Source organism: Lissotriton helveticus, chromosome 8 (genome assembly GCF_964261635.1).
Source record: "Lissotriton helveticus chromosome 8, aLisHel1.1, whole genome shotgun sequence".
Classification (NCBI taxonomy): Eukaryota; Metazoa; Chordata; class Amphibia; order Caudata; family Salamandridae; genus Lissotriton; species Lissotriton helveticus.
Window position 1 is genome coordinate 831,863,971 of NC_136069.1, and position 27,856 is coordinate 831,891,826.

Here is a 27,856-nt window from a genome sequence, read left to right on the forward strand (position 1 = left end):
CAGAATCAATGGTTCACTTCTACATGTCAATGTTGAAGCCCGGATGGGCGTGCAGAAGGCAGTTGAAACAATATATGAAGTAAAGAACTAAAGTGGCATCACGCTGTCCTCGTTGTGATTATGATTTATTGGATTCATGTTTGGATGAGTTTTGGATAAAACATTGGTTTACCATTTGGATTTAACTTGGAATAAGACCAGCTAACTTGTTCACTGTGACGATCGTGTCCTACACGTCACAGCATGACTGATTGGCACGTTAGACATGTGCCTTTTTGGATTACTTATCAGAGATCTGTGACCTTTGGGATTGATCATGGGATCAGTTTGCATGCAACTATTGAGTTACAATATGAATCAATTTAAGGGAAGGAGTGCGTTCTGCTTTAACACAACTTTTAGAAAGTTGGCACTTTCTTCCATTAGCCGCTTGATGCCCTCTGCCTGTCTCTGAATATAGTCTGGGGTGGATGACAGCTGGGTTTTATGCATTGCCTACATACAGCCACACACAAAGGAAGCTTAGATGTGCCAATCAAGTCTTGAGCCCTTGGAAGTGGATTTAAAGTGCTGCAACTACAAAAACCCATGCATCACTCTGTACTGGTGCATCTCCTTTGATGTTGACGCATGTCGCGATTACACATCATGAACATGCACTCATTCACCGGGCTTCTATTCTCTGTGTGCATGATGCTCAAATTGGAGGTAGCAGGCGCCCAGTGCACTACATAACCCAGAAGCCCCTGGGTCGCCGCAGGAGAAACTGGATCCAGCATTTCCCTGTGCTCCGCCCCTATAAAGCACCTCCTCTTCCATAAGGAGGTGCTTGACAATCTCGCCAGTTTCCGTTTTTCCTTTTGGGCGGATGGTATTCCCCGTCGGATTTGCTGATTTTTGTTTCCGTACTCCGGATAACCTCAACGCCACTCCGGTGTCACGACAGGCTGCGCTGCTAGACTGAGGACCAGAGCATGGCGTGCTCCTTCCAGCCACATTGCTGTCTCAAACCTGCCCCACCTCCCGGCGCTGGAAGTTCCAGGTATCGTTCGTAGAGATTGGGAGAGAGAGATGCCGAATAGCGCCTCCCTCACTCGAGACTTGGTTTGTTCTCCACTGTGCTGGTGATTCCAGCACTACCTTTGTGCAGGCATTCTTGCTGGAGACAGAACAGCGATCGGAGTGCTTTATTCACGAGCCCATATACCTGGTAATGCGCCTCCTCACGCTGTGTCTCTGAACAGCGGTAGTGGCATGGTGCACCAACATTTCTTCAGTACTATTGTTTTTCCCCACTGTGGGATATTTTAACAGCGCCGGGGATACGCTATTCATTACTTTCCTTTGAGCGCATTTGGGATTCACCTGGTTCTCCTTCGTTTGAATTGTTATTCCGTGGAGCACAACAAGTCCTGGTTAGTTGTGAGAGCCTCATGGTTTCAGACTCTCTCTTCCCCGGAGTAGTGCTCTCTGCTAGCTATGTGCTTATTGCTGCGATTTAAACTGTAGGTGTTTGAAAGTTTTGAAAGGTTACCTGTGTGTGTCTGGTATTTTCTGTACATACTCTCATACCTCTCTCTTTTCTTTTATGCACAGTAATCCTTATGAAGTGAGTGTTGGTGACTTCCCAGACCCTAGACCAGACATAGGGAGATGAGGAGCTGTCCTTGCAGCAGTGTTATTTGTTTTATCCACTTCTCTTTTCCCCGGGGTACTCCCGTACACAGTAGTGTATATTACTCTGTGGGAGGCTGTGCTCAGGGGAGGCGGATGTCTCCTCATCAGCCATCATCCCCGCTGGCCGATACTCGAGGTTAGTGGCATCTTTCTTATCTTGCGCTGCTGACACATCACGACAGAAACTATTCCATCACAGACAAAGAATTGCTGGCCATCAAAAGGGCTTGTGAGGAGTGGAGGCATTATCTCTTGGGAGCGCATCACACCATCGAAATATACACAGACCACTGAAACTTGTTGTTTCTGAACACCGCCAAAGCACTTACGCCACATCAATTGTGATGGACCCTCTTTTTTTCTGATTTTGATTTTGTTATCAACTACCGTCCCGGACCACAGAATAGATAGGCGGATTCCTTGTCCCGCCTTGATGATCCAGGGGAGAGCATGTCTCAGAAAGTCACAGAACCACCTTCAATACTCTCTGACTCAGCCTTCCGGTACAAGTCCGTGGCACTAATCACATTGCAAGACTTCCTAGAGGACATAAGAGGGTCTCCAGCAGACATGGATGTCCGGGCGTGGATCCATGAGGACCCTGAACACCGAACAGAGAGAGAGGAGTTGTACCGCTATCATGCTTTGTACGTACCGAACACTCCTTTGCAACTGCTAGTGCTGGCTAGGGCTCATGATTCAGTGTTAGGAGGACATATGGGGGTATTCAAGACAGTATCCTGCATTGAACTTTCCTTTTGGTGTCCTACGTTACGAAACAACACCAAGGAGTACATAAGAAATTGCTCCGTGTGTGCGCAGGGGAAGTCCAGCCACTCTAAACCCGCAGGATTGCTGCGACCGGTACCCATTCTTCCTCGGCCTTGGCACACTGTGTCGATGGATTTTATCTTGGAGATGTCCCCCTGTCAGGGATACACCACCATTCTGGTGATAGTAGATCACCTGACGATGATGGGACATTTCATCCCTTAGAAAAGGCTACCCACCTCTTCCGAGCTGGCCCTTGTTTTTCTTCAGTACGTGGTAAGATCCCACGGAATACCCAGCATTCTCATCACTGATAGGGGTACTCAGTTCACCTCACGTTTTTGGAGGGCATTGTGTGAAACCATAAATGTGGATGCCAGGCTTTCCACAAGTTACCACCCGGAGATGGATGGTAAACCAGAACGCCTGAATCAAACTCTGGAGCAGTATTTACGTTGTTTCACCCTGCAAAATAGCACAAACTGGTACACGCTGATCTGGATGTCAGAATTCGCCTACAACAATGCAGACCATACTACCTTAGGCTGTTCCCTTTTCTTTTGCCTCTACGGACACCATCCGAACATGCTCCCCTTTGAATGGCCAATAGTTTCCAGGCTTCCGAGCATCCACGAACATCATGCACATCTCAAAGCGGTATTGCTCAATGCCCGACAACATCTAGCCACGGCTCAAACAGCACAGAAACACTTCGCAGATAGAAAAAGAGCCACTGAACCTGTTTATCAGGTGGGGGGCAAGGTGTGGCTTGCCACTAAGAAACTTCATCTCAAAGGGGTGGCCAAACTGAAATCCCGAAACATAGGTCCCTATAGTGTCGAGGAAGTGATATATCCTGTGGCCGTGAGGTTGTCTTTGCCCCGTTCATGGCACATACACCATGTCTTCTATGTACCCCTGCTCCAGCCCTGTCCCGCTAGCATGAGGTTACAGGACCGACCACTCCCTCTGGAGGTAGACGGTCAAGAAGAGTACGAGGTACGGGAGCTCCTGGACTCCTGACTGATGAGGGGGCGGGTGCAGTATCTAGTGGATTGGGAAGGCTTTGGGGTGGAGGACAGGACCTGGGAGCCAGTACAGAACCTCCACTGCCCTACATTGTTAGAACGCTTTCATGCGACACATTCAGGTAGACCAGGATGACCGCCGAATTGGCGGTCTTCAAGAGGGATTTCTGTCAAGATTACACAGCACAAACATGCACTTACTCATCAGGCTTCCATTCTCTGTGTGTATGATGCCCAAATTGGAGGTAGCAGGTGCCCAGTGCACTACATAACCCAAAAGCCCCAGGGTCACCGCAGGAGAAACCAGAACCGGCATTTCCCTGTGCTCCGCCCCTATAACGAACCTCCCCTACCAGGAGGAGGTGCTTGACAATCTTGCCAGTTTCCATTTTTCCTTGTGGGTGGATGGTATTCCCCTCCGGATTTGCTGATTTTTGTTTCCGTTCACCGGATGACCTCAACGCCACTCCAGTGTCCCGAAAGGCTGCCAGACTGAGGACCGGAGCACGGCGTGCTCCTTCCAGCCGCATTGCTGTCTCGCACCTCCCCCAACTCCCAGTGCTGGAAGTTCCAGGTATCGTTCGTAGCGATCAGAAGAGAGAGACGCAGGATAGCGCCTCCCTCACCCGAGACTTGATTTATTCTCCCCCGTGCTGGTGATTTCAGCACTACCTTTGTGCAGGCATTCTTGCTGTGGACAGAACAGCGATTAGAGTGCTTTATTCATGAACCCATGTACCAGGTAATGCGCCCCCTCATCCAGTGTATCTGAACAGCGGCAGGGTGCACCAACATTTCTTCAGTACTATTGTTTTTCCCCGCTGTGGCATATTGTAACAGCGCCAGGGATACGCTATTCGTTACTTTCCTTTGAGTGCATTTGGGATTCACCTAGTTCTCTTTCATTTGGATTGTTATTCCGTGGAGCACAACAAGTCCTGGTTAGTTGTGAGAGCCTTATGGTGTCAGACTCTCTCTTCCCCAGAATAGTGCTCTCTGCTGGCTATGTGCTTATTGCTGCCATTTAAACTTGAGTGTTTGAAAGTATTCAAAGGTCACCTATGTGTGTCTGGTCTTTTCTGTACATACTCTCATACCTCTCGCTTTTCTTTTATGCACAGTAATCCTTATGAAGAGAGCGTTGGCGACTTCCCAGACCCTATTTCCCCGGGGGGCTCCCTTACACAGTAGTGTATATTGCTCCTACATCAGAGGAGTTCAATAACGACGCATCTCCGATTTGCTGGGCTCGGAACCAATGCACCACCTACATCTCCAAAATCAATGCATTGACCCCTTTGCTCCACGCATCTCGTCCTCGATGTCGACGTAAGCCCGAACCAGGGTACTGTTTTCCAGCGGGACAAGGTTAGTCCCTGTATCCGACCAGTGCTTCATCACAGTCAACCTGAACTTTTGGACTGGACCTGATCTACTGTGACCAGATAGCGCTAGTTGGTGCTTTATGCTTTTAAGCACTACATTTCAGTTTATTCTTAAAAAATGCATAACTCCAGTTCTACTTATTGGATTTTTCATTTCTTTTATCATATTTTGTTCATTAAATTAAGCTCTGTTTCTCTAACCAGGTGTGGTATTACTTTGTATGTTTTTTTCATTGTTTTACTGTTTAAAGTGTTGCACCTATACTGTACACATTACATCTTAAGTTAAACCTGACTGTTCTGTGTCAAGCTAGTGGAGGGTGAGCACAGTTTACTTTAGGGTGTGTATCTGACTTACCCAGACTAGGATTGTGGTTCCTTCTTGGACAGGATGAATACCTCCGCCAACAAGAAACCCCATTTCTAACAGACATATTCTTCTTCAGGTCATACTCCAATTTGAAAATGTGAAAGAAAAAAAATATTCTCATCTCACAAACAATTACCACACTACCTTACTCAAAGACAGGCTTGGTGCTGCCTTCACTTTGCTAATGTTTATGTTCATAAAAAGGAGTGCAAAAGCTCTAGGCCCAACACCATGAATGGACCGGTGTATGCTTTGTAAAGTTCACCACATGGATGTTACCAATAATAGTGGTACCAAAAACTATGGAGAGTGGAGGGGTGTTAACTTGGATTAACTTGGACTGGTGCTGCGAGACCTCCGGGTGATACACACGCCTAATAAATACCAAATACATACAAACATACAAACATACATGTGGAACACAGAGCTCTCCCTGAGAAATGTGGAACCAACACAGGGTTTCTGTAATTTTGGACCTGAGTCTGTTGGTGATTCGTTATTTTCTATGAGACATTCATTCACGATTTAAGCTGCTGTGTGCAGTTGAAATCGCTGGGTGAAACTAAACAGATAGGCAGTGTTTTGTGGATCTCAGAATTGCAATGGGCCTGGTGACTTCCTTTACCAGGCTAATTGGTATTCAGAGCACCCTCATGTTGAGGGCTCATGTAAACCATAATTCATTATTTATTCTCCTATGTTGTAGATGTGACATCAATTTAGAAATAAGGACATTCAATTCACAAAGGTAGACTTCATTAATGCAGACATCTTCTGCCCTAGGATTTCCCTTATGTTTAGAATATATTTATGCCTCTATGTGAACCAAAAAGTTTTTTTCAAAACCTCCTGGACATTAGGTTTACGGCTTCGAGGAATACTAATACTTTGCAAAATGTACCCAAGCCTGTTTTCCACTCCGAGGAAAATATTGAAGAGTAAATCAAGTAGAAATGCAAAACTGATATTGGTGCACATGGAAACAATAGGATTTTCCCTTTCCCTTCCCCTTCCCAGGCAGTAAAGGCACTTATTACAGCCTCGTAGAGGAAGACATGTGTATGTACTTAAGGGTCAGACTCTACCTGCTAAAGACTTGGTAATACTAACAAAGTAGCAAGTTTGCTGGTGTTTTCTGCATTTGGCAGTCTATCCTCTTTGAGTGCCCTGTGCCCATAGCCCTAATTTTATGATAGTTAAAAACCAGCAGTACTGAATGTTAGACCTGCAAGCCTTAGGCACCAATCACATGTCTGAGTACATGAAGTTCGTGTGACAGGAATATGTGATAACCCACAAGTTCTCCACACCTTACCATACCCAAACTAATGGGTGTGTAAAGAGGTTCAACAAAACAATTAAGGGTATCATTATGGGCCTACAAGAGCACATGAGGTGGAAGTGAGACATCTTCTTACCCAGTCTACTCTTTGTATAAAACGAAGTACCACAGAAAGGAGTAGGGTTCAGCTATTCTGAACGCCTCAATGGTCACCCTGTAAGGGGCCCTCTCAGTTTGGAGAAGAACAGTTGGGATCAGGCTCTCAAGAAACCCCTTCAGGGTGTGGTTAGCTACATGCTAGCCGTCTGCAACCAAATTCAGAAGTACTGGTAGAAAGCTTCTGAGAACTTAGAAGCTAGCCAAGAGGTGAAGAAGCATTGTTATGACCAAAAAGAAACTCTGGCCAAGTTTAATCCTGGCACGAAGGTGTGGGCGATGGTTCAGGGTGAGCATAGGGCTCTACAAGATCACCGGACAGGGCAATAAGAGATGCTTGAGAGGAAAGGGGAGGCCACCTACCTGGTGGACTTCAAGACCCCCAGAAACCATCTGCTAGATCTCCAACTCAATCTCCTGAAGCCCCACTATGAGGGGTCTGAGATCACCATATTGTTGCTGATGGATGCTGGAGTACAGGAGGAGAATGACCTTCTCTCTGATCTCTTGTCATCCAAGGAGAAAGATGGGCTAGTGAAGGGTGTCACCCTTTCCCCACTTCTGACCCTGGAGCAGCAGAGAGACTGTCAGAAGCTATTGAGACAGTTCTCATCAATGTTCTCCCTCACCCCTGGGCTTACACACTTGTATGCCCACGATATTGACACTGGTTTCAAAAACGAGAACTGCAGACTGTCAGACAACATGAGGGCCAGCATCAAGGAAGAGGCTCTAACATGATAGAGTTGGGAGTGATTGAGCACTCCTGTAGTTCCTTGTCCAGACTAGTGATGCTGGTTCCAAAGGCTGCCTCACCTTGCACCACACCAGATCTCTGGCTCTGTGTGGACTACCGGGGGCTCAATTCAGTCACAAAGACTGATGCTCACCCAATCACCGTGCTGATGAGCTCATTGATCGGTTGAGGGCTGCCAACTTCCTGACTTGACTTCAAAGTACTGGCAGATTGCCCGAACTTAGGGGACCTGTAAATTAAATGTAACTAGTGAGCCTGCAGCACTGATTGTGCCACCCACGTAGGTAGTCCTTTAAATATGTCTCAGGTCTGCCATTGCAGCCTGTGTGTGCAGTTTTGACTGCCATTTTGACCTGTCAACAGAAACCTTTTTCCAGGTCCAAACCTTCCTTTTCAATACATAATGGTCACCCCTAGGGTAAGTCCTGGACTGCCCAGGGGGCAGGGCGCAGTGTATTTAAAAGGTTGGACATGTACTCTTTTTTGATAACCACCTTTTATTGATTTTTAGAGGTAATAACACACAGTTAATTGGTTACTCATTTCCATGCTGCAAGAACAAAAGTGGTATGCATATATTAAGAATCGATATCATACCAATGGTACTCCCACCACTTGACCCAGGTCTTATCATGTTTATAATGCCAACCTTGATCTTTATAATTGAGTCAATCTTAGCAGGCACACCAGTCCACATCCCTCCTCCACTCCACTAGTGAGGGGGGCTTTTGATGCCTCCAATTGCAGGTCAAAGTGGTCACCCCAATGAAGGTCCTTTCTAACCTGCACTCCCTAAGTTCATTCAGCAACACCAATAGTGCAATAATGGGGGTATGGGCAATTGGACAGCCAAGGATTATAGACAGCTCATTTCCTACCTCTTCCCTAAAGGGGGTCAATGCCGCGCAGATCCAGACTAAGTGGAAGAAATCAGCTCTAGGCAGGGCGCATTGTACACAATATGCTTGGGGGCCCTGCCATCATGACTTTAGCATTGGGGAGTCAGGTAAGCAATATGTAAGTAATTCATTTGGGTCATACAGAGGCGTGCAGTGATAGCCAATTCTCTGGGGCCCAGATGAGCCTCACGCAAATCATCATTGTCCAGATCTTCCACCCACTCCTCCCATCTCTGGTGCAGGTCAAGAAAGCCGCTTGGGGCATTGACAACTATAGCTCGATAGATCGTAGATATGGATTCTTTGCCCAGCCTCCCCAGTAGGATCTTAATTTTGAGGGGATTGAAGTCTGGGATGTAAGTGCTTGTAGTGATGTGCTCCGACAGGGCATGGCATAGTTGCAGATAGTGGTAAAATTATGTATTGGAGAGTCGGTATTGTTCCTTCATGTCCTGGAACCACATCAGGGAATCATCCCACCAATCATCTCCCAGATAACTAAACTCTCTTATCCCAATCTGTAAGGCCCTGTAAACCAGCAACATGTTTTAACAATGTTCCCTGCCATATAAGGGTCATGCCAGTGAGTTTGCTGTCTTGTTTGATAAATTGGAGTGCTGCCCTCCAGCAAAGCAATGCTACTCGGGTACAATTGAGGAGTGATTAGGGGACTGGCTTCCGATTAATGAGGCCTATGAGTCCATCCAGGCCTAGGAGGTATAGCTCTGCCCGAAAGGTGGGAGCATCCCATACACAATTAAGCCAGTTGTTTATTGTTGCAATCTGAGTAGCTAAGTAGGATTCATAGAGCTCTACAACTCCCAGCCCTCCATCATAAGGAGTGTCTGCAGTTAACAAAGGCCACTCTCTGGCAGCCCCCCGCCAAGAAGAAGGCAGTGGTTGTTGATATCAGTGTTTGGAACCACCCCCTAGGAATTGGGTGAGGAAAGTTTGCAAGGACATATTAGAAACATGGACGACACATCATTGTCAACAGGGCCACTCATCCTAAGGGATTCAGGGGAACCAACCCCATTGCTGCAGGTTCCTGGTCAGTTCGATCATAAGGGGCTGGAATTTGAGGCTCCACGCCAGCTCTCTTAGGCAGTTGATGTAGACTCCCAGATACTTGAAGGAGAGACGGCATACTGGGATCTTGGAACACCATGAGTGCATATTTGCGTTGCCATTAACCTGCACGAGCAAAGACTTAACCTCGTTAGCCAGAGGCCCCTCATAGAGACAGAGGATCTCCATGCATCAATGGTCTTCCATAAACAGCAGGATATCACCTGCCTATAGAGCTATAACCTCCTCAGGGCACCCCCTCCTCCCCAGGACCATCCCTGCATTTGAGCGTCCCATCTGATGGGGCATGCCAGAGTCTTGATTGCCAGGGTAAATAGAAGGGAAGAAAGGTGACAGCTCTTGCGGGTGCCCTTGCAAATTGGAAAGGGTGCAGAGAGGACTCTGTTAACCTGGACCTTAGCGTTGGGTTTACTGTAGATGAGGCCCACTAATTTGCAGAAGAAAGGCATCTGCAGCACTGCCTCCAAAGAAGTCTAAGTGACAGCATGAATGCCTTTTCAAAGTCAATGAGGAGCAATGCTGTAGGGCTGTTAAGGAGATGTCCATGTGATAAGGCCAGGAAGACTGCATATACAATGGTAGGTACTTCTATTTGGCATAAATCCACATTGATATTAGTGGATCTAATTGGGGATGGCCAGGCTCAGCCAAGCTGCCAACACCTTTGCAAACACCTTAATATCAGCGTTTATGAGGGAAATAGGTCTATACGCGGAGCACCGGTCAGGAGGTTGACCAGCCTTGTAGATCATTACAATGTCCAACGCCGGAGGAAATGATCCGCGATCCACCGCCTCTGTGTAGAATGTCAGGGACCAAATGTTATTGTAAGTGCTTAAAATATTTGACTGGGAATCCATCTGAACCCGACATCTTACCTGAGGCCAACTCTGACAGGGCCTTGCTGATCTCCTCAGCCATGATTGGTTGATCAAGGCCACGGGCCAAAGACAGGGGGATAGAGGGCAGTGGGATCTCCGCTAGGATTAGGAGGTCAAAATCTCATGTGGACATGGGTGCTGCCGCATATAGTGATTGGTAATAGTTCGCAAAGACCTGGACCAGCTCCGTTCTGTGCTCATGGAGGTTATCCTCAGCATCACGGATGGACAGTACGATCCTGGGCATTAGGTTCTGGGTTGCCAACCAGTAAATGAGTTTACCAGATCTGTCTCAATGTTCGTATGCTCATTGGGTCGATGCCCTCCAACATTTTCTGGCCTCCTCTAAGGAAATCTGGTTCAGCTTATAGCTCACCAATGCCGGTTGGCAATCAAGATCTGTTGAGGGTGTACGATGAGCCTCCCAATCCAATGTAAGGATCTGGGATGCCAGGTCAGACACCTGCGCTAGTTGGCGAGTCTCCTATCCCCGGATACATCCTTTAATTAGGCCTCTAAGGGTAGGTTTGCAGGATGCCCATAGGGTTCCAGTGGATTGGACATGTACCTTTAATTTTCAAATGTCCTGGTAGTGAAAACTCCTAAATTCCTTTTTCACTACTGCATTGCATACTTCTCCCATAGGACACCATTGGAGTTTCATTACTTCTTATAGACTGCAACTTCCAAATGGGAACGGGTATGAGTTCATGTTTAGTGTGTTTAGAATTGTAATGAAAAATCTTCTTTTATAATAAAGTTGGATTTTAAATTACTATTTTGAAAATGCCAGTTTTAGAAAGTTGGCGTTTTCCTGCCTTAGCAATTTAGTGCCTGTAGCCTGCTTCTGGGTCACATAACTGGGTGCAGCTGACAGTTGGGCTTTGTGTATTCATCCTGTCTTGGATGTGGCAGCAAAGGAGGATTCAGAGGTGCAATGCGGAAACAGGCATGTTTCCTGTATGATCGCAGCAGTCTGTCAGCCACATCCAAGACATTTAGACTCACCACTCTGATGATCTTTTGACTTGATCCACAGCGCCTGGGCCAAGATTATTCATGATCTAACCACCAGGCACCACAAGATGAATGATTAACCAGGAATCACTCTGGTTCTATGTGGGGTGTCACCCTCAACCCCCGTTTTGGTCCTGATGAAGACCCACCTTGACTACTTAATGGAGCATAGTTTGGGTTGAAACGTCAACGACCTCTCACGGTCCAGATTTACCGAGGCTCTGCGTGCAAGAGATTAATTAATATTCAAGGCAGCAGAGTCATTGTGTTTTTCCCTAATATTCTTGTCTATTTTTCTCATGTACATATTTTAACCACACTGTGCATATTGTGCACTAAACACTAGCACTGAGCACAAATGACGACAATTGTCACTTGATCACATATCACTTAGAACCTCACCTCGTATTGTCAGCCTTGTTTAAAATATGTGTAAATATATATATGAATTATTCAATTTATATTAAACAAGAGAGTAGACAGCAATTTGTGTCACGTGTGTTACTTTTTGCAATGTGTTCCATATGTCAAGATAGCTGAGATACAAATGTTTGAAGTATGAAGAATAGTATATCGACACTAAAGGTACTCATAAGAAATAATTGGTAAACCCGACAGAACCACACTTGGGGGTGAGCCTGAAGGTGCTTTGCAGGCCTATCCCTTCTGCTGTGTGGCACAATACTGAGCAGACCTGATGCATTGCCTCTGCTGCAAGGTTTCTTCCAGTGGAAGGGCTCAGCATCAACCTTGCAGCCTGCATCGGAAATGCCACTGTCCGAAGCTTTCCTGACACAGGCCCTTGCCTCGCAAATCTCTCTTCTATAGAAGCCTTGCTGAGAATGCAGGTTCTTGCATTGAAGCCCTGTAGCTCCTTGGAACGAGCACATTGCCTCAACTGCGAGACGCATTCTTATTTATTTGAAAGTTTTATAGAGCCCTCATCGACGGGATCCTCAACAACAGAGAAGGACTTTGCATTGCAGCTTCAAAACTCCTCAGAACCAATGCATCGACTGATCTAAGCAATACATCCTCAACACTGGACCTCACGACGCTACTCATTCAGGATTTAAGGTATTTTTGTTCAGCAGACCTAACTGGGTCCATGTAGCCGACCTGTGCTTTATAGCGATATGGAACTGGGTCAAAGGTTTCCCCACTAGTATAATTTGTGGTTCCTTTAACTCTAAATGGTGCAGGAGAATGACTGGATTGGGGGGGGGCAGGAGTGCTGCTGATTTGTGGTAGGATTGTAAATGAGGACTTTAGTTATATTATATTCATAACAAGTATCATTAAAGTCTATAATACCCATTGATTTATTCAAATAACGTGCATACTTATATCCTGCACGTGCTATTCCAACAGTATTTCTATTTAGGCAATCTATAAATCTAGGTCATTTATATATAACCTGACTGAGTGCTGTCATGAGAGAGATTAAACAAATTAGTAAAGGGTTGCAAAATGTAAATGCTGCATATAGCGCCTCGGTTTCTCAGCTTCCATTTTTTCTGGATACCCAACTTGAGACACCCAAAATTAAAGTGCATATGTTATCTGAATAGGAAATTGCAAACAATCGTTTTTACAGAGGCAAAACAGCACCAACAGAAAGAACTGATAGTTTGGTGTAAACTAATTTGTTCACAACATTTTAATATGTCAGCTGCTACGGCTGGATCACATAAACTGATTTGCATCCGCAGTACCAGAATATGTTGGAGTTAGGAACTGTTGTCAGAATTAAAGTTTGTGTGCAAAATGCTATTTATTGAAAGACAGTTGGCAGCAATGAAAATATAGTATATGAGGTAAGACAGTGCTAATATCAAGAACTAAACAATTTAAAAACAGCAAACTAAGTACTGTTGGCATCTTGTACTGTTAATGAATTCTGGTATCACCAACGTGTATCCATTTTCCTCATTATTTAACATCAACAACAAATTGTAACACTCAATCAATAGCGTTTCCTCAGTTTCTACAATGAAAACCATTAGATGCTACACAATAAAAACAATTCATCACAGTACAGTAAATACAGACAATGCTTAGTCGCAGATATAATAGAAAAACATTTCACTGATGGGTAGTTCAACAACAAAGTACACCCAATTCAGTTTGTAAAACAAATCATAAAATTACCACCTTTTCAGGGACCACAGAGTGGTATATCTCTGGCTTACATCTATACTAAGTTATTGACATCGTTTTTGTCTATCCTTTACAATAATATGACGAAAGGAAGAAGCCCTTTCTATCATTATATTATAAATGAAAATAGATCCTCCTGCTCAGGATCAAGTGATGTTCATCTTATTTTTTCTAATCTAGCATGCACATCTCATATAACTCCCAACATTGTATGTAGCTTCCAACTTCTTAGATGTTACAAATAACAACAAAGCATTTTTACAATGTCTAAGATCATTCATCTTAATTATTCAATTCATTTCCTAACTTCTTGTCTCACTTACAATATGGGAGAAAATGGAGATAACCTTAAACATAGCCTGATCTGCAATTTACATGGGTTACTAGTTTAATCTCAGTCTAGTGATTAAATTCGTAGCACATGCATTTGGAAAGAATTGAAGATTTGGTTCCATATCACCAGAGAGGAAGATGGGACATAATTCTCTACTGAAGATTTATCAAACACCTAGGGGTCTATTAGGATGGCGGTGGCGATCCGCCCGCCAAATCACCCCGCTGGACCGCCCTTTACCCCCGCCACATTAGCATTGCGGGGGGTACCACGGCGGATGGAAAGACTGTCCGCCGCTTTTCCGCCGGTAGGCAATCGTCCTGATTGCCTACAGGGCGGAAAATCTATATTATACTATATATATACACGGTGGCTATCTATATTATGATGTACCACTTTCAATGCCTTTCCATGGCGGAGATTCCACCATGGAATGGCATGTGGAGTTTTCTTTGAGGGCCTGTTGCTGCCCCCCAGGGAGGTGGGGGGCAGCACTTGGGGGTACCCATGGTACCCCCCAACATTACCAGGCACAAGGTGGCAGCACCGCACTGTGCCTGTCATGTTGTGCGGTGCATGCACAACATGCATAAATTGCATTGTGGCGGGTGCTGCTTACAGCACCGCCCACCACAATGTACTATATACAGGATGCCACCGTGACGGTGGCATCCTAATTGGCGGTGCGGGACCGCCGCACCACAGGCGGCCGGTCTCAGCACTGCCATCCTAATAGACCCCTTCATTGGGTCCTTTTTTTAATCTCATTTACATTTGGTAAAGATATCCTTACGAAGTGTAACAGCACCATGTAGAAGTATCCAAGTGTCTTTACATCAATCATTTGTTTGCAAGGTTCCACAACGCTACTTCAAATAAAAATTATTTAATGAGGGAAAAGTCAGATATGGTCTCCTGTTTGACCAAATTTCTTCAATAACAACTTTATTTGAGCTTTTAAGTGGGGTCATGTTTAGCTCAGATATTCACATATATGAAACCTAACATGGTGGGAGTGCAATGTTACATTGATTATAAAAACATGACAATCTTCTTTACAGCAATTATGAAGGCATGGAACACAAGCAGTGGAGTTCTTACATACATATAGTTACATATCATTGAAATAGACCACATTTCAACATGATACATCACAGGATTGAGTGCTGAAGCAGCAGAGAGAAAATCCAAATCCTGTTCTCAATGTACTATCGTCAACTTAATGTGGTAATCCATTTATTCTTTCAGTAATTCAATTTTTAACTACTTGAAGAGAACTGGATGCAGTGTGACAACATACTTCAGCTACATACGTTACATTAGCAATTTATATGGCAATATGGTGTCTTATTGGAGTTTTAAGAGGCAGTTTACAGGTAAATTTCAAGATCAGACCTTTGATTGGGATTAGCAGGGTGCTGCATTTTTCTATATGGTCCTTCAAGACATGGCATTTTGAAAATTTAACCCATAAATAATTGTAAATGGAAACTTTTTGCCATGGGGCACAGCTAAGAGATATTGCTTTCTACAGATGGACATAACTTCAGATTTAAAGACATTAAGTATTAGTTTTTTACTATAGGCATTTTCTTTGAAAATATACAACAGTAGGATATTCACTCTGCAATCAAGACCACATATCAGCAAATAATAATAGTGGCATTCTACAGGCACACACCAAGGAACATCTGTCTCTGTTGAACATAATGAGATAAAAATAAAAATAAAATGTAGAGGACCCAAATTACACCTTTGTCATTCCCCTGCATATATCAAACAACTCAGTCTTCTCGCCATTATTATATACCCTATTGTTGATATACATTAAGATTAAACAAGTGAGTAGCCCCTTCTCCATTCCCAAAAAATTACATGTAACCCAAATATTAGATTATTTGTGGCATCAATGACTATTTGCATATCAATGAAAGCCTAGTAAATCTTTGACCATAAACAAGTAGCAACCTCGACATCAAGAGGAACAGTGGTTAAATAGAAGTGAAGTGAAGGGTCCAAGATCTGATCTGTCACATTTTTTGTGCCTCAAACTCAAATTGCTGACTGGAAACAAAATTATGTCTATTTTTACATTAGCAGCCTTTGAAAGCCACAGTTCCGCATAGTTTGGTCAGCACACTCAACAGAGAAATAGATTAGTAAGAGACAGGACTTTCTCTACATCCTGTTATAGAGACTGGGACTATTTAATTTAATTTCCATGATTTTGGAATCTTTCAGTTCAGAATTATACGATTAAAGATCCTTGAATAGAATGGCACCCACATTTCTGGATTACACTTGATTTCTTTACTTGTGAAGAAAAAAATACTTTGGGGTCTAACCTTTCTTTAGCTCATTAACTACTTGCTGTATATCTTCTAGAGTTATAGTCAGGCAGGCTAATATAACATCAATGGCAACTACCTTCTTGATGGTGATTACATCTTATTTTCTACTGTGCCTTATAACAGCATTGCCGACATAGAGTGGAGCAAAAAAGGTTACACTTGGTTTTAGCAGCACTGATGCTATATCGTATCATATGATATAGCTCTGCAATTGATAATCGTATAATCCTACTTTTCAAACATTACTGAAGAGAAGTCGGAAAGCATGTCCTTTTAAAGCATATCCTTTCAGAAAGGCATTCAAAACACTTGAAAAGACTACATGATAACATCCTTTACAAGTAGAAGACGCATGAATCAGATACATTTTATCCTTTCAAGTAGTTCAAAACCACTTGAAAAGGCAATCAGATGATATCAACTACCTTGACTACAAGATAACATTCTTTACATGCGGGTGACCCATGCATCCGATAAAGCCTACCATTTCAGGAAGTCAGGATAACATTCTATATAAGTTGGTGATGCATACATCTAATAAAGCCTTTCAGGAAGCCCAAGACCACTCAGAAAGACAATCAAATGAGTATCCAACAACCAGGACTACAGTATAAACAAATTGTAAATAGGCAAAGCTTGCAGTTGCAAAAGCAAACAGCAGAGACATTCTTACACCCCTCATGTTAAGGATTCTAGAATATAGGCTTAACTAGGTAGGCTTTGAGGGACCATTTCAGATGAAGAATCATAAATGAAGACTTGAACTTCAATTCTTGCAAAATCAATACAAAATACACCAAACCTGATGCCTCTGTTTTGTGTGCTAAGCAATTATCTTGCACAACCCTAAGTCCAGTTCCTTATAAAAATTGCAGTAGAATTCTCAAAGAGATAAACAATCCACATTGCCATTCTACAGGAAGATTGTGAAGAAAAACAGCTGTAAAAATATTCAAACAATTAAACAATCTCACCTGATGCTGTAGAGCACGTTCCCATTCTTAAAAATCCTTAGCAATTTGTTGTCTGTTGTAACATCATGAAAATTTGCACCTTTTTCATTAGCAAAGAACAAATCAGGCTTCCAGATTGAGTCCAACATAGAAGGATCCAGGTCCAAAGAGTCATCGGGGTATTCGCTGTATGCTAGTCGAGGATCGTTCCACGTCTGTCTTAAAAAAATGTTGACTCTGTAGTCCTATGGAAACACCAGGCAAAAAGATTACTTAACATATAAGAAATGGCAAGGCTTTATTTAAATTTTTTAGTTAATAAAATTGAAAGGATGGTTTAGTTAACAGTATACATATTCACAGACAGTGAATCTTGGCCATCATCAGACCCAAAGGAAATCATGAGATCTTTGTATTTCCTGAGCAAACACAGAGTTTTCAAAGGAAAACAAAGAAACAGATGACTGATGAACACATTGAAGGAATGTGATGTATGGTACACAGAAATGATAATGAAGGCCCTCTTGCCTACCCACCCAGACAACTTCCTCAGCAATGTGTCATTGTGGCACAATCATGGCCATCACCATTGTATCTTTCATGGTACTGAACAAGATAGTAATTTGAAAACCTTATTAGGTGACCAAATAGTTTGTATTTTAAGACCTTGCCACGCTGATCCAAGCATATCTTTTCATTGGTAGCACATAATAACATTAGAACAGTATGGATACAAAAGTGTGCACTTAAGTACATAGTTCAATAAGTACATACATAGCCATTTGTGTATTCTAAGGAACTATGGGGGATATGTACAATGAAGTGGCGAGCGTGTCGTTAGCCTCCTGGGCTTCACGACACGCTCCGCAACTTCGGAAACGTAAGGCCGCACCACATTTACAAGAATGTGGTACAGCCTTTCGTTTCCCCCTGCAATAGCATTACGCTTAACAACTTAGCGCCAACGCAGGCACACTTGCATCAGAGTGCAAGGGTGTCTCTGTGCAGGGGAGGATTGGTTATGTGTAGGAAGGTGTCCCTTCCTGCACATAACCAATCCTAAAAAGCCCTTTTGTAACTTCCATGTGTGCTACTCCATGCAGCACACACAAAAGTTACAAAATGTTTTTTTTTCAAAAGGGTTGTTCATGTACAGGAATGGACCGTTTCCTGTACATGAACAAACCATTGCATTTTGCTTTTTCCATGTGTGCGGCACAAGGCAGCACACATGGAAAAAGCAAAAACGAGGAGAAATAATGCATTTCTCCTTGTTTGGCCAATTTAAGACTAGGATTTCCTTGGTCTTAATTTTGGCCACCCTTGTACATATGTGGCAGCGTCAATTACAATGGGTGTTGCAGTGGAACGTCCACGACAACACCCACTACACGCTCCTTTCACGCTAAACATAGAGTGAAAGGGCGCCTTATGTACAATGTCAGCGTTAAGCCACGTTAAGTGGCTTAACGCTGCCTCGTACATAAGGCAAGGCCCATATCGCCACGGGAACGTCACACTAAGTGATGTTCCTGTGGCAATAGGGGCTTGTACATATGCCCCCATGTTGCTTCACCAAAATTTGCCCTGTCTTATTGAGCCCTCTGCCCATAGGTATCATCTTGCTGTCAACCTGTGACTGCTCCATATAAATATAGATTGATAGTATACCGTCCATGCACTGTTTTATGATATGAAACAATTTAATGCATCATTTGTTTACACTTTTTAAGATAAATACCGACAAAGGAACAGAACAATTTCCATCTGTATTCATTGGTAAAGATCCAGTGCCAGTGCCAACTCCGCTTCACTTAATGCCCTTTCTAGCGTTCTCCGCACCCCCACTACCTGCTGGATACAGTGTCCGCGTGCAGTAACCTTGTAAGCGTCCCATTCTAAGCCTCTAGTGGAAGCAGAGGCCGCGTTGCGCTGAAAGTGTGCACTGATGAAGTCCCCGTGTGTGTGGCAAAAGGCCTGATCGGTGAGGCACTCCTGGGGGAGCCGCCACGTGGGGACCGGGGGGTGGGGCGGCCGCCAGCTCAGGGTCCCTATATGTGCGTCATGGTCTGACACTGTGCGTCCGAGATAGTCAGTGTGTTGTATTGTTGGTAGGATTATTGAGGAGCATAGGAATCTGTCTAGGCGCACCCTAAGGTCGTGTGGGATGGAGTGGAAGGAGTATAATCTGGTCGTCGGGTGACGCGCTCTCCAGGCGTCTGTCAGTGCCCAGCGTCCCACCCAATTACGGAAACTCTCCGTTTGTTTTTGTGCGCCAGGGAACTCCGTGGAGGGGGTGTGATCTACACAGTTGTAGTCCCCTCCTAATAGCCAAGGAATCACAGTATAGCGGGCCAGGACTCAAGTCGGCTCATCCCAACATCGGTCCTGCTCTGTATTCGGAGCATAGATGCTACCGATTAGTATTGGCTGGCCTTCTATTAGGCCACTGATAAAGGCATACCGCCCGCCACTGTCTACAAGCCGGGTTTGTTCTCTGAATGGCAATCCAGGTTTGATCCACACCAACGCGACTCTTGCGAAGGTGGAGTATTTTGTGGCACATATAATTCCCCGCCATTTTCGGTGAAGTTGGCCTACCTCTTGGTCTGTCAGGGGGGTCTCCTGTAGGAAGGCCACTTGCGCCTGTTGTCGTTTAATGTAGGCGTAGATGGAAAATCATTGCGGCTGTGTGCATCCCTCTGACATTTAATGTTATAACTTTAAGATCCGAGTGTGGTCTTGTGGGTGTCATAATTCGGCTGTGTCATATGAGGGTCTCGTGTACCACCCGCTCCCGTCCCCGCCCCCCAGCCCTCCCCCGGTCCCCCGCCTCCCGACGACCCAATGACCCATGTTCTGGTTCCACGCTCACATGTCAACTCGCTGCATTTTGACTAGGAAAATAATAACGTACAGGGGGAATAAGTCTTAACTTCGGGAAACATTCCCAACTAGGGGGACCTATCGCACAGGGCAATACGTCCAAACAGTAGAACATGTAAGTTCGTTAGTCAGTTGCTGAGGGGTGGTGGCCAGGTTTCCTCTCAGGTGCCGCCGGCTCCACTATCAAGATTGAGTGGCTATGAAAGTGGTTCCTCTGGTGTCTCGAGCGCTGCCGGGTATGCCCGGAGTAGTGCGGTGTCGCTCCAGCCGCGCCCGGGGTCCTGCCGACAGACCCGACCTCTCCTACATTTTCCTGGGCCGCTCAGGCCAGAAGGGCGGAGCAGCGTGGGCTGAGCCACTGTGGCAGGTGACCTCCGCATATTCATGTATTTTCACATCAGCAAGTCTGAGGTCTGGGGTGTCACCCTTGGGGGCATTTGGGACCCCTCACGGGAGGCCTGAGCGTCACTGGTTTCTTCCTCAGAGCTAAACAAGTGTGGTCCGTTGTCTATGTCCGATGCTTCTTCAGGTGGGCCGAGTGCGGCCACGGCCCTGAGCGCTCTCCTGCGTTCCGCGATGATCTGGGTGAGGTCTGGGGAGCCGTTCCCCGTTGGGATGGAACAGGTGCTGAGTTGTGTCAGGGTGACTCTACGGCTCTGTCCCCGCGGTCGTCGCTCAGGTGTATTGTTCTGTGAGCCCGTCGGTGTCGGGTGGCGCTGAGTATGCTGCTCCACCCAGGTGTCCACTTCTTTTGGGTCAGTAAAGAAGTGCGTGGTGCCTTCGTGGATTATCTTGAGTTTGGCCGGGAATAAGAGGGCATATTGAATATTCTTTTGCCGAAGTGTTCGCTTCACCGCCTGGAAGGTGGCTCTCTGTTGTTGCACGGCCCGGGAGTAGTCGGGGAAGAGCATGACTTGCTTGTCCTCCACTTGGATTCGCCCGTGTGTTCTGGCCGCTCGGAGAATCGCGTCCCTGTCTTTAAAGTGGAGGAGTTTCAGCAGGAACGGTCTCGGGGGCAGGCCCGGTTTTGGCCTGCGTGCTGGGACTCGGTGTGCTCATTCCACTGAGAAGAAGGGGGTCAGGTCTGTGGAAAGCGTGAAGGTTGTGATCCAGTCCGTGATGAATTGTATGGGGTCAGCCCCCTCTGGTAAATTCATGACGCGGATGTTGCTCCTACGGGAGCGCCCTACCAAGTCGTCCGTTTTGTACTCCAAGGTTTTGAGTCTAGATTGGAGGTCAGCGATATCGCGGTGGTGTTGTTGCACTTGCTGGTTTAATGTCCGCAGCTCCTGTTCACCTTGGGATACTTTATCCGACAATTTTCTATGGTCATCTTGGAGAAAATTGAGGTCCGTAGCTAAAGAATCAAATTTGTGTTCCATCACCACTCTGGAGTGTTCTATTGCTGCGAGCACTTGGTCCAGTTTTCTGGACATGGAGTTTATGTGGGTCCGCGCCTGACATGGCTCCCGCTGTTCAGCGGTCCATCATGAAGGGGAAGGGGGCCTCCGCAGGGCGTCCCAGGGGCGGCAGCAGTTTGCGTGTCCCGATCGTTTCGGCGCTTAGGCCCAGGCGATCCCCTCAGATATTTGTCGCTGCTCTCGATTTCTGATCACGTGGACGCTGCAGGCGGCGGATGGGGGCACCCGGCGTTGGGGGCGTGCTGTGCCTTGTGCTGCCAGGGTTTGGTGATGACCTGGCGTTGCGGCTGGCGGGCCAGTGGCGACAGTGATGGGGTAGCCCCAGAGTCTCAGTAGGGGTGGTTGATGCTCACTAGCCCCTCGCTCCCCCTGTGTCTTGCAGTCTTCTGCTGGGCACTCCCCAGTGTCGGCCCAACTGTCTGGCAAACGTCGCGATGGGGGCCGTGTCCCAGGTGGGGTATTCACAGGGAGGGGGGACCACGGTCTCCGCCTCTCCAAAGCAGTAAGCGGGATTCACGCTGGTTCCGGGGTGGCACGCGCCTCGTCCCGTCAGCCTCCCCGGCAGTCAAGGTCGTAGGGGATGAGGGGCTTTCTCGGTGGGGGATGGGTCACCTCCGGCAGCGCAGACTGTCTAGGCCTCGCAGGTCTCTCTGTCTATATGGGCATGTGGTGCCCACTCGCCCCCGAGCCGCTCCGCCTCCTCACCTGCTGCACGTTCGTGGGTGCTCCGTAAGGGGTCCCCCGCTGTCACTTTCCCAGGGAGTTGCTGCACACAAGCGCCGTTGTTTCACCCGGCAGGCTCCCCCTCGCCTGGCCGCATAGGGAAAACCACCGTGGGGCGCCACGGGCACGTCCCGCGTCTATCTCCCGGGCCGTGAGCGCCCACTGATGGCGTTGGGAGGGCCGCCTGTTAGTACAGCCCCTGGAGTCTCTGTGGCGTGTCCGGGGGCTACATGGGTCACCGCCGGAACGGGCAGCCCGCGCCTCTCTTTTAGCAGCGTTTCTGGCAGGCGGGGTCGCAGGGTCGAAGGGCCCGCTCGGCAAGGGATGGGCCTCCCTTTGAAAGAGCGGTCTGCTCGGGTTCTGTATGCCTCGCTTCCGACACTGGATTTGGACGTCAGTGGCACCCGTACCTCGTCTCTGCTGCTTCACCTCGTTACCAGTCGCTGACTAGCTGGTGCTTCGCCAGGGTTCCCCAGCCGCTCTGTTGTCGGAGTGTGTGATGCTCTAGCACCGCGGCCCCACTCCGCGGTCGCCATCTTGCCCGGACGCTCCCGGGGAACACATCGCGTCGCCGTGGGCTTGTTCTGAGTCTCTCACATAGGTCGTGGGCACCTCCGGGCCGTCATTGGAGGTTCCGCTGGCTAGATCTGCCCTCGAAGCTGCTGTTGCACCACGGAGGGTCTCATAGATGGCATTTGAAGTGGGCCGGCAGCCGGAGCCTTAGGAAGACCGGTCCGCCATCTTAGGCGGCTTAGCCACGCCCCGTAGAACATGCTTTTTTAACCAAAGTTCTCACCTTCTATGGCAATATAAAGGATCAGAAGTCAAAACTCTCTATTGATCGGCGCTCTTTGCTTCAAAACCTCTCACACAGAAACACTCCTTCTCTTCTGCGGTGACCTTGGCTTGGAACTCTCAATTTGTTACTTTAGCACTAAACCTTCTCTTGGCACATTCTATGAATATCAAAAAGTCACCCTTTTTAAATCCCTTTTTCTTTTCTATTAACGTGTGCACTATGTGACTAATGATCCGACTGCATAACATTTTTAACTGGCTTTATTTCTTGCCCTTGATGGGGACCCTTAAGCAGACCCTCCAGGATTTCGCGATTTCGCGGTTTGCTGCGAAATCGGCACTTTTGTAAAAATGCCACCATTTTTACAAAAGTGCCTGCGAAATCAACTCATAGCTGCTTGACACCAATGCTCGCCAGTGCTAGCTTAACTGATTGTAAGTGAGCATTATTGTGGTTCATTGGTTTGCCAAACATCATCTGATCATATGGTGAAGCTGCCTTTTCAATTTTAATTACTTGATTTGTTAATGGTTACTGTGGGACTCCCATCTAGTACTTTGTGTTCTATAAGGTGGGCTGACCTTCTGTTTCACCGGGTCAGAGTGGTTCATTTCTGAGTTCTAATGAGTGGAATGAATGTGTTTGTGCGTTCAAACACGTTTGTGACTTTTTGGGGGTATTTTGCAGAGTCCTGCTGATTTGCTTATCCACGGCCGGGTTAATTTAGGTGTTTTACTCCAGGCCAGCTGGGTTTGCTCAGAGTTATTTATGGTTAGGCTTGTCTGTGTGTTTTCAGTTATATCAGGTTTCCTCCTCCTTGCTGTCCAAAGGGTTGGCCAAGTTTGTTCATGCATTACATTAGGTCGGGTTGGTTTACTTGTTCTTTACACAGTGTCTGCCCTCTTGTCTTAGTAGACGTCCTTAGGTTTAAGTAGTTGTGTTCAATTTTGTTTTGGTCTGCAGTCATTTTACCTCCTCGAAAGGGAGCGGATGTGGCGTAACGACCAGAGTTGTCGACCTTGAAACTGAGGTTCCAGGTTCAAGTCTCGGCGTCGGCTCAATATCCTGTGTATACAAATCACCTTACTCCCCCATCCTTCTCGGAACACCACCAGATACCCGCACTGTTAATCAGCAGCCCTCTAAGATTCCCAATATTTTTTTATTTATGTATTTGTGCATTGCTGACTTGTTATCCAGATTGTTTTCTTTTTAGATCTGTTTTTGCTGTTCTCGTCACAACCCTTCAGAACAGCTCAAGATAGATCTAGTCTTTGCTCTCTTTCTCCTCTGCACACCACACAGTTTCACCTCTGCCTTTTTTTCGTCTATGTCCCCTCTACCCCACTCACTCCGGTGTTAGTCCTCCACTCTGCTACTATCTTTAATTTGCCTTGCGCTTCCCACCCTCCTCACACACCCACCAGCCTTCCTCTCTCACCCTACTTTGTTTCTGGCAACCTCCCTCAACACATTTAATTATAAAAGCCACACATGCAGGCCTTGCATGGCTGTTGCAGAGCTCTGGTGTTTTCCGTGTAAAAAAAGTCAGGGGAGCTCATCCAGTCCAGGGTGTGCTCTGGACGCTGGTACCTGTAGTCCTGATTTTATCATTGAATAAACAGGACTCCATGCCACAGGATGTAAAGCAGTGACTCGGTGGGCTATCACTAATTTCCGAGAAATGCAAAAAATGGGATCCTACCTTGGCCAAGAATGGGGGGCATGTATGTGTACACACCCTTTGGGTCACCTCTGCTTAATAGAAATATCGTTCCTGGGCAGAGATAACCTTTGTATTTAATTATTCTGCCGTAAAACTAGGGGTTACCAGGGATTGTGTGCTAAATTCTGTATATTAGCTTGTTACAAATTGAGGCAAACGTGAGAGGATTTTTTACAAATATTCTTTCCTTCTGAAAATCAGGAAGTTAGCTTTAGGATGCGGAAAGAAGAAACCAGAATAATTTCGAGCTTTAAAATAAATGGGCAGAGGTAGGATTTCAAAAGGTTTGCATACTAACAAAGTCAGTTATTTTTCTCACAGTGGGCCTTCTCGGACCTATTCAATGGGCCATGGCCTGTCCACGAAAGTGGTGTCCAGCCGCCCTCAGACTCTCAGGCGAGAAAAGCGTGAAGGATGTGTCAAACACCGGTCCCGCAATGTGTCAAAAGGTGTGATAACTGCTACCAACCTATACTAAAGCAAATGGAGAATTGCATTTCCAAGGGATAACAGCCTTCACCTGTGGGCTGCTTCCTCTGTTCCATATTCCAGGTTGCCTATTCAAAGTGGAATAATCTGCTAAAACAGTTTCCGTTGATTTAAGGCTGAAAATGAATGATTATGAGTAATATAAAGTGCCGCAAAAATGCTGCTGATTTTCCATATTTGTGCCATTAAATTTTCATATTTGTGCCGCTAAATTTGCGAATCCATGCCACTATATCCTGGGGATTCAGAAAAGGGGGTGGTGATGAACAGAGTGTCTGAATTAAGCAGACCACTCTTACCCAGTCCAAAGATCAGGGCTCGATCCATCACCGTTATTTAGCTCACTGCCCCATCCCAGCTCAGAACCTCGCTATATGCAAATTAGTCTGTCCCTGGCCCAGTGCATCATGGGAACAGGGCAGACCAAACTACCAAGCCAATTCTTCACCAGAAAGGATACAAGCTACCGGGGACCGGTTTCTGGCATTTCAGCCTCGTCGGCCCGGCTTGCTTGAATCCTGATGGAGCAGTGAGCAAGGGACTCATGTCTGAGTATACCCTGCCACACCTATAGTGGCCAAAAACGATTCAGAAAAGGGGGTGGTGATGAACAGAGTGTCTGAATTAAGCAGACCACTCTTACCCAGTCCAAAGATCAGGGCTTGATCCATCACCGTTATTTAGCTCACTGCCCCATCCCAGCTCAGAACCTGGCTATATGCAAATTAGTCTGTCCCTGGCCCAGTGCATCATGGGAACAGGGCAGACCAAACTACCAAGCCAATTCTTCACCAGAAAGGATACAAGCTACCGGGGACCGGTTTCTGGCATTTCAGCCTCGTCGGCCCGGCTTGCTTGAATCCTGATGGAGCAGTGAGCAAGGGACTCATGTCTGAGTATACCCTGCCACACCTATAGTGGCCAAAAACGATTCAGAAAAGGGGGTGGTGATGAACAGAGTGTCTGAATTAAGCAGACCACTCTTACCCAGTCCAAAGATCAGGGCTTGATCCATCACCGTTATTTAGCTCACTGCCCCATTGCAGCTCAGAACCTGGCTATATGCAAATTAGTCTGTCCCTGGCCCAGTGCATCATGGGAACAGGGCAGACCAAACTACCAAGCCAATTCTTCACCAGAAAGGATACAAGCTACCGGGGACCGGTTTCTGGCATTTCAGCCTCGTCCGCCCGGCTTGCTTGAATCCTGATAGAGCAGTGAGCAAGGGACTCATGTCTGAGTATACCCTGCCACACCTATAGTGGCCAAAAACGATTCAGAAAAGGGGGTGGTGATGAACAGAGTGTCTGAATTAAGCAGACCACTCTTACCCAGTCCAAAGATCAGGGCTTGATCCATCACCGTTATTTAGCTCACTGCCCCATCCCAGCTCAGAACCTGGCTATATGCAAATTAGTCTGTCCCTGGCCCAGTGCATCATGGGAACAGGGCAGACCAAACTACCAAGCCAATTCTTCACCAGAAAGGATAAAAGCTACCGGGGACCGGTTTCTGGCATTTCAGCCTCGTCGGCCCGGCTTGCTTGAATCCTGATGGAGCAGTGAGCAAGGGACTCATGTCTGAATATACCCTGCCACACCTATAGTGGCCAAAAACGATTCAGAAAAGGGGGTGGTGATGAACAGAGTGTCTGAATTAAGCAGACCACTCTTACCCAGTCCAAAGATCAGGGCTTGATCCATCACCGTTATTTAGCTCACTGCCCCATTGCAGCTCAGAACCTGGCTATATGCAAATTAGTCTGTCCCTGGCCCAGTGCATCATGGGAACAGGGCAGACCAAACTACCAAGCCAATTCTTCACCAGAAAGGATACAAGCTACCGGGGACCGGTTTCTGGCATTTCAGCCTCGTCGGCCCGGCTTGCTTGAATCCTGATGGAGCAGTGAGCAAGGGACTCACCTCTGAGTATACCCTGCCATACCTATAGTGGCCAAAAACGATTCAGAAAAGGGGGTGGTGATGAACAGAGTGTCTGAATTAAGCAGACCTCTCTTACCCAGTCCAAAGATCAGGGCTTGATCCATCACCGTTATTTAGCTCACTGCCCCATCCCAGCTCAGAACCTGGCTATATGCAAATTAGTCTGTCCCTGGCCCAGTGCATCATGGGAACAGGGCAGACCAAACTACCAAGCCAATTCTTCACCAGAAAGGATACAAGCTACCGGGGACCGGTTTCTGGCATTTCAGCCTCGTCGGCCCGACTTGCTTGAATCCTGATGGAGCAGTGAGCAAGGGACTCATGTCTGAGTATACCCTGCAACACCTATAGTGGCCAAAAACGATTCAGAAAAGGGGGTGGTGATGAACAGAGTGTCTGAATTAAGCAGACCACTCTTACCCAGTCCAAAGATCAGGGCTAGATCCATCACCGTTATTTAGCTCACTGCCCCATCCCAGCTCAGAACCTGGCTATATGCAAATTAGTCTGTCCCTGGACCAGTGCATCATGGGAACAGGGCAGACCAAACTACCAAGCCAATTCTTCACCAGAAAGGATACAAGCTACCAGGGACCGGTTTCTGGCATTTCAGCCTCGTCGGCCCGGCTTGCTTGAATCCTGATGGAGCAGTGAGCAAGGGACTCATGTCTGAGTATACCCTGCCACACCTATAGTGGCCAAAAACGATTCAGAAAAGGGGGTGGTGATGAACAGAGTGTCTGAATTAAGCAGACCACT

At 46.5% G+C, this 27,856-nt stretch overlaps 1 protein-coding gene across 1 annotated transcript in view; it reads right to left on the reverse strand.

Annotated features, from left to right (window-relative positions):
- The window catches only part of GLRA2 (glycine receptor alpha 2), an 819,827-nt gene that overhangs the window by 672,673 nt on the left and 119,298 nt on the right, over positions 1-27,856 (reverse strand). Inside the window, exon 4 of the mRNA XM_078657642.1 lies at positions 17,132-17,355. Within this exon, the coding sequence (XP_078513768.1) occupies positions 17,132-17,355 (224 nt within the window). The remainder of the gene's footprint in view (positions 1-17,131; positions 17,356-27,856) is intronic.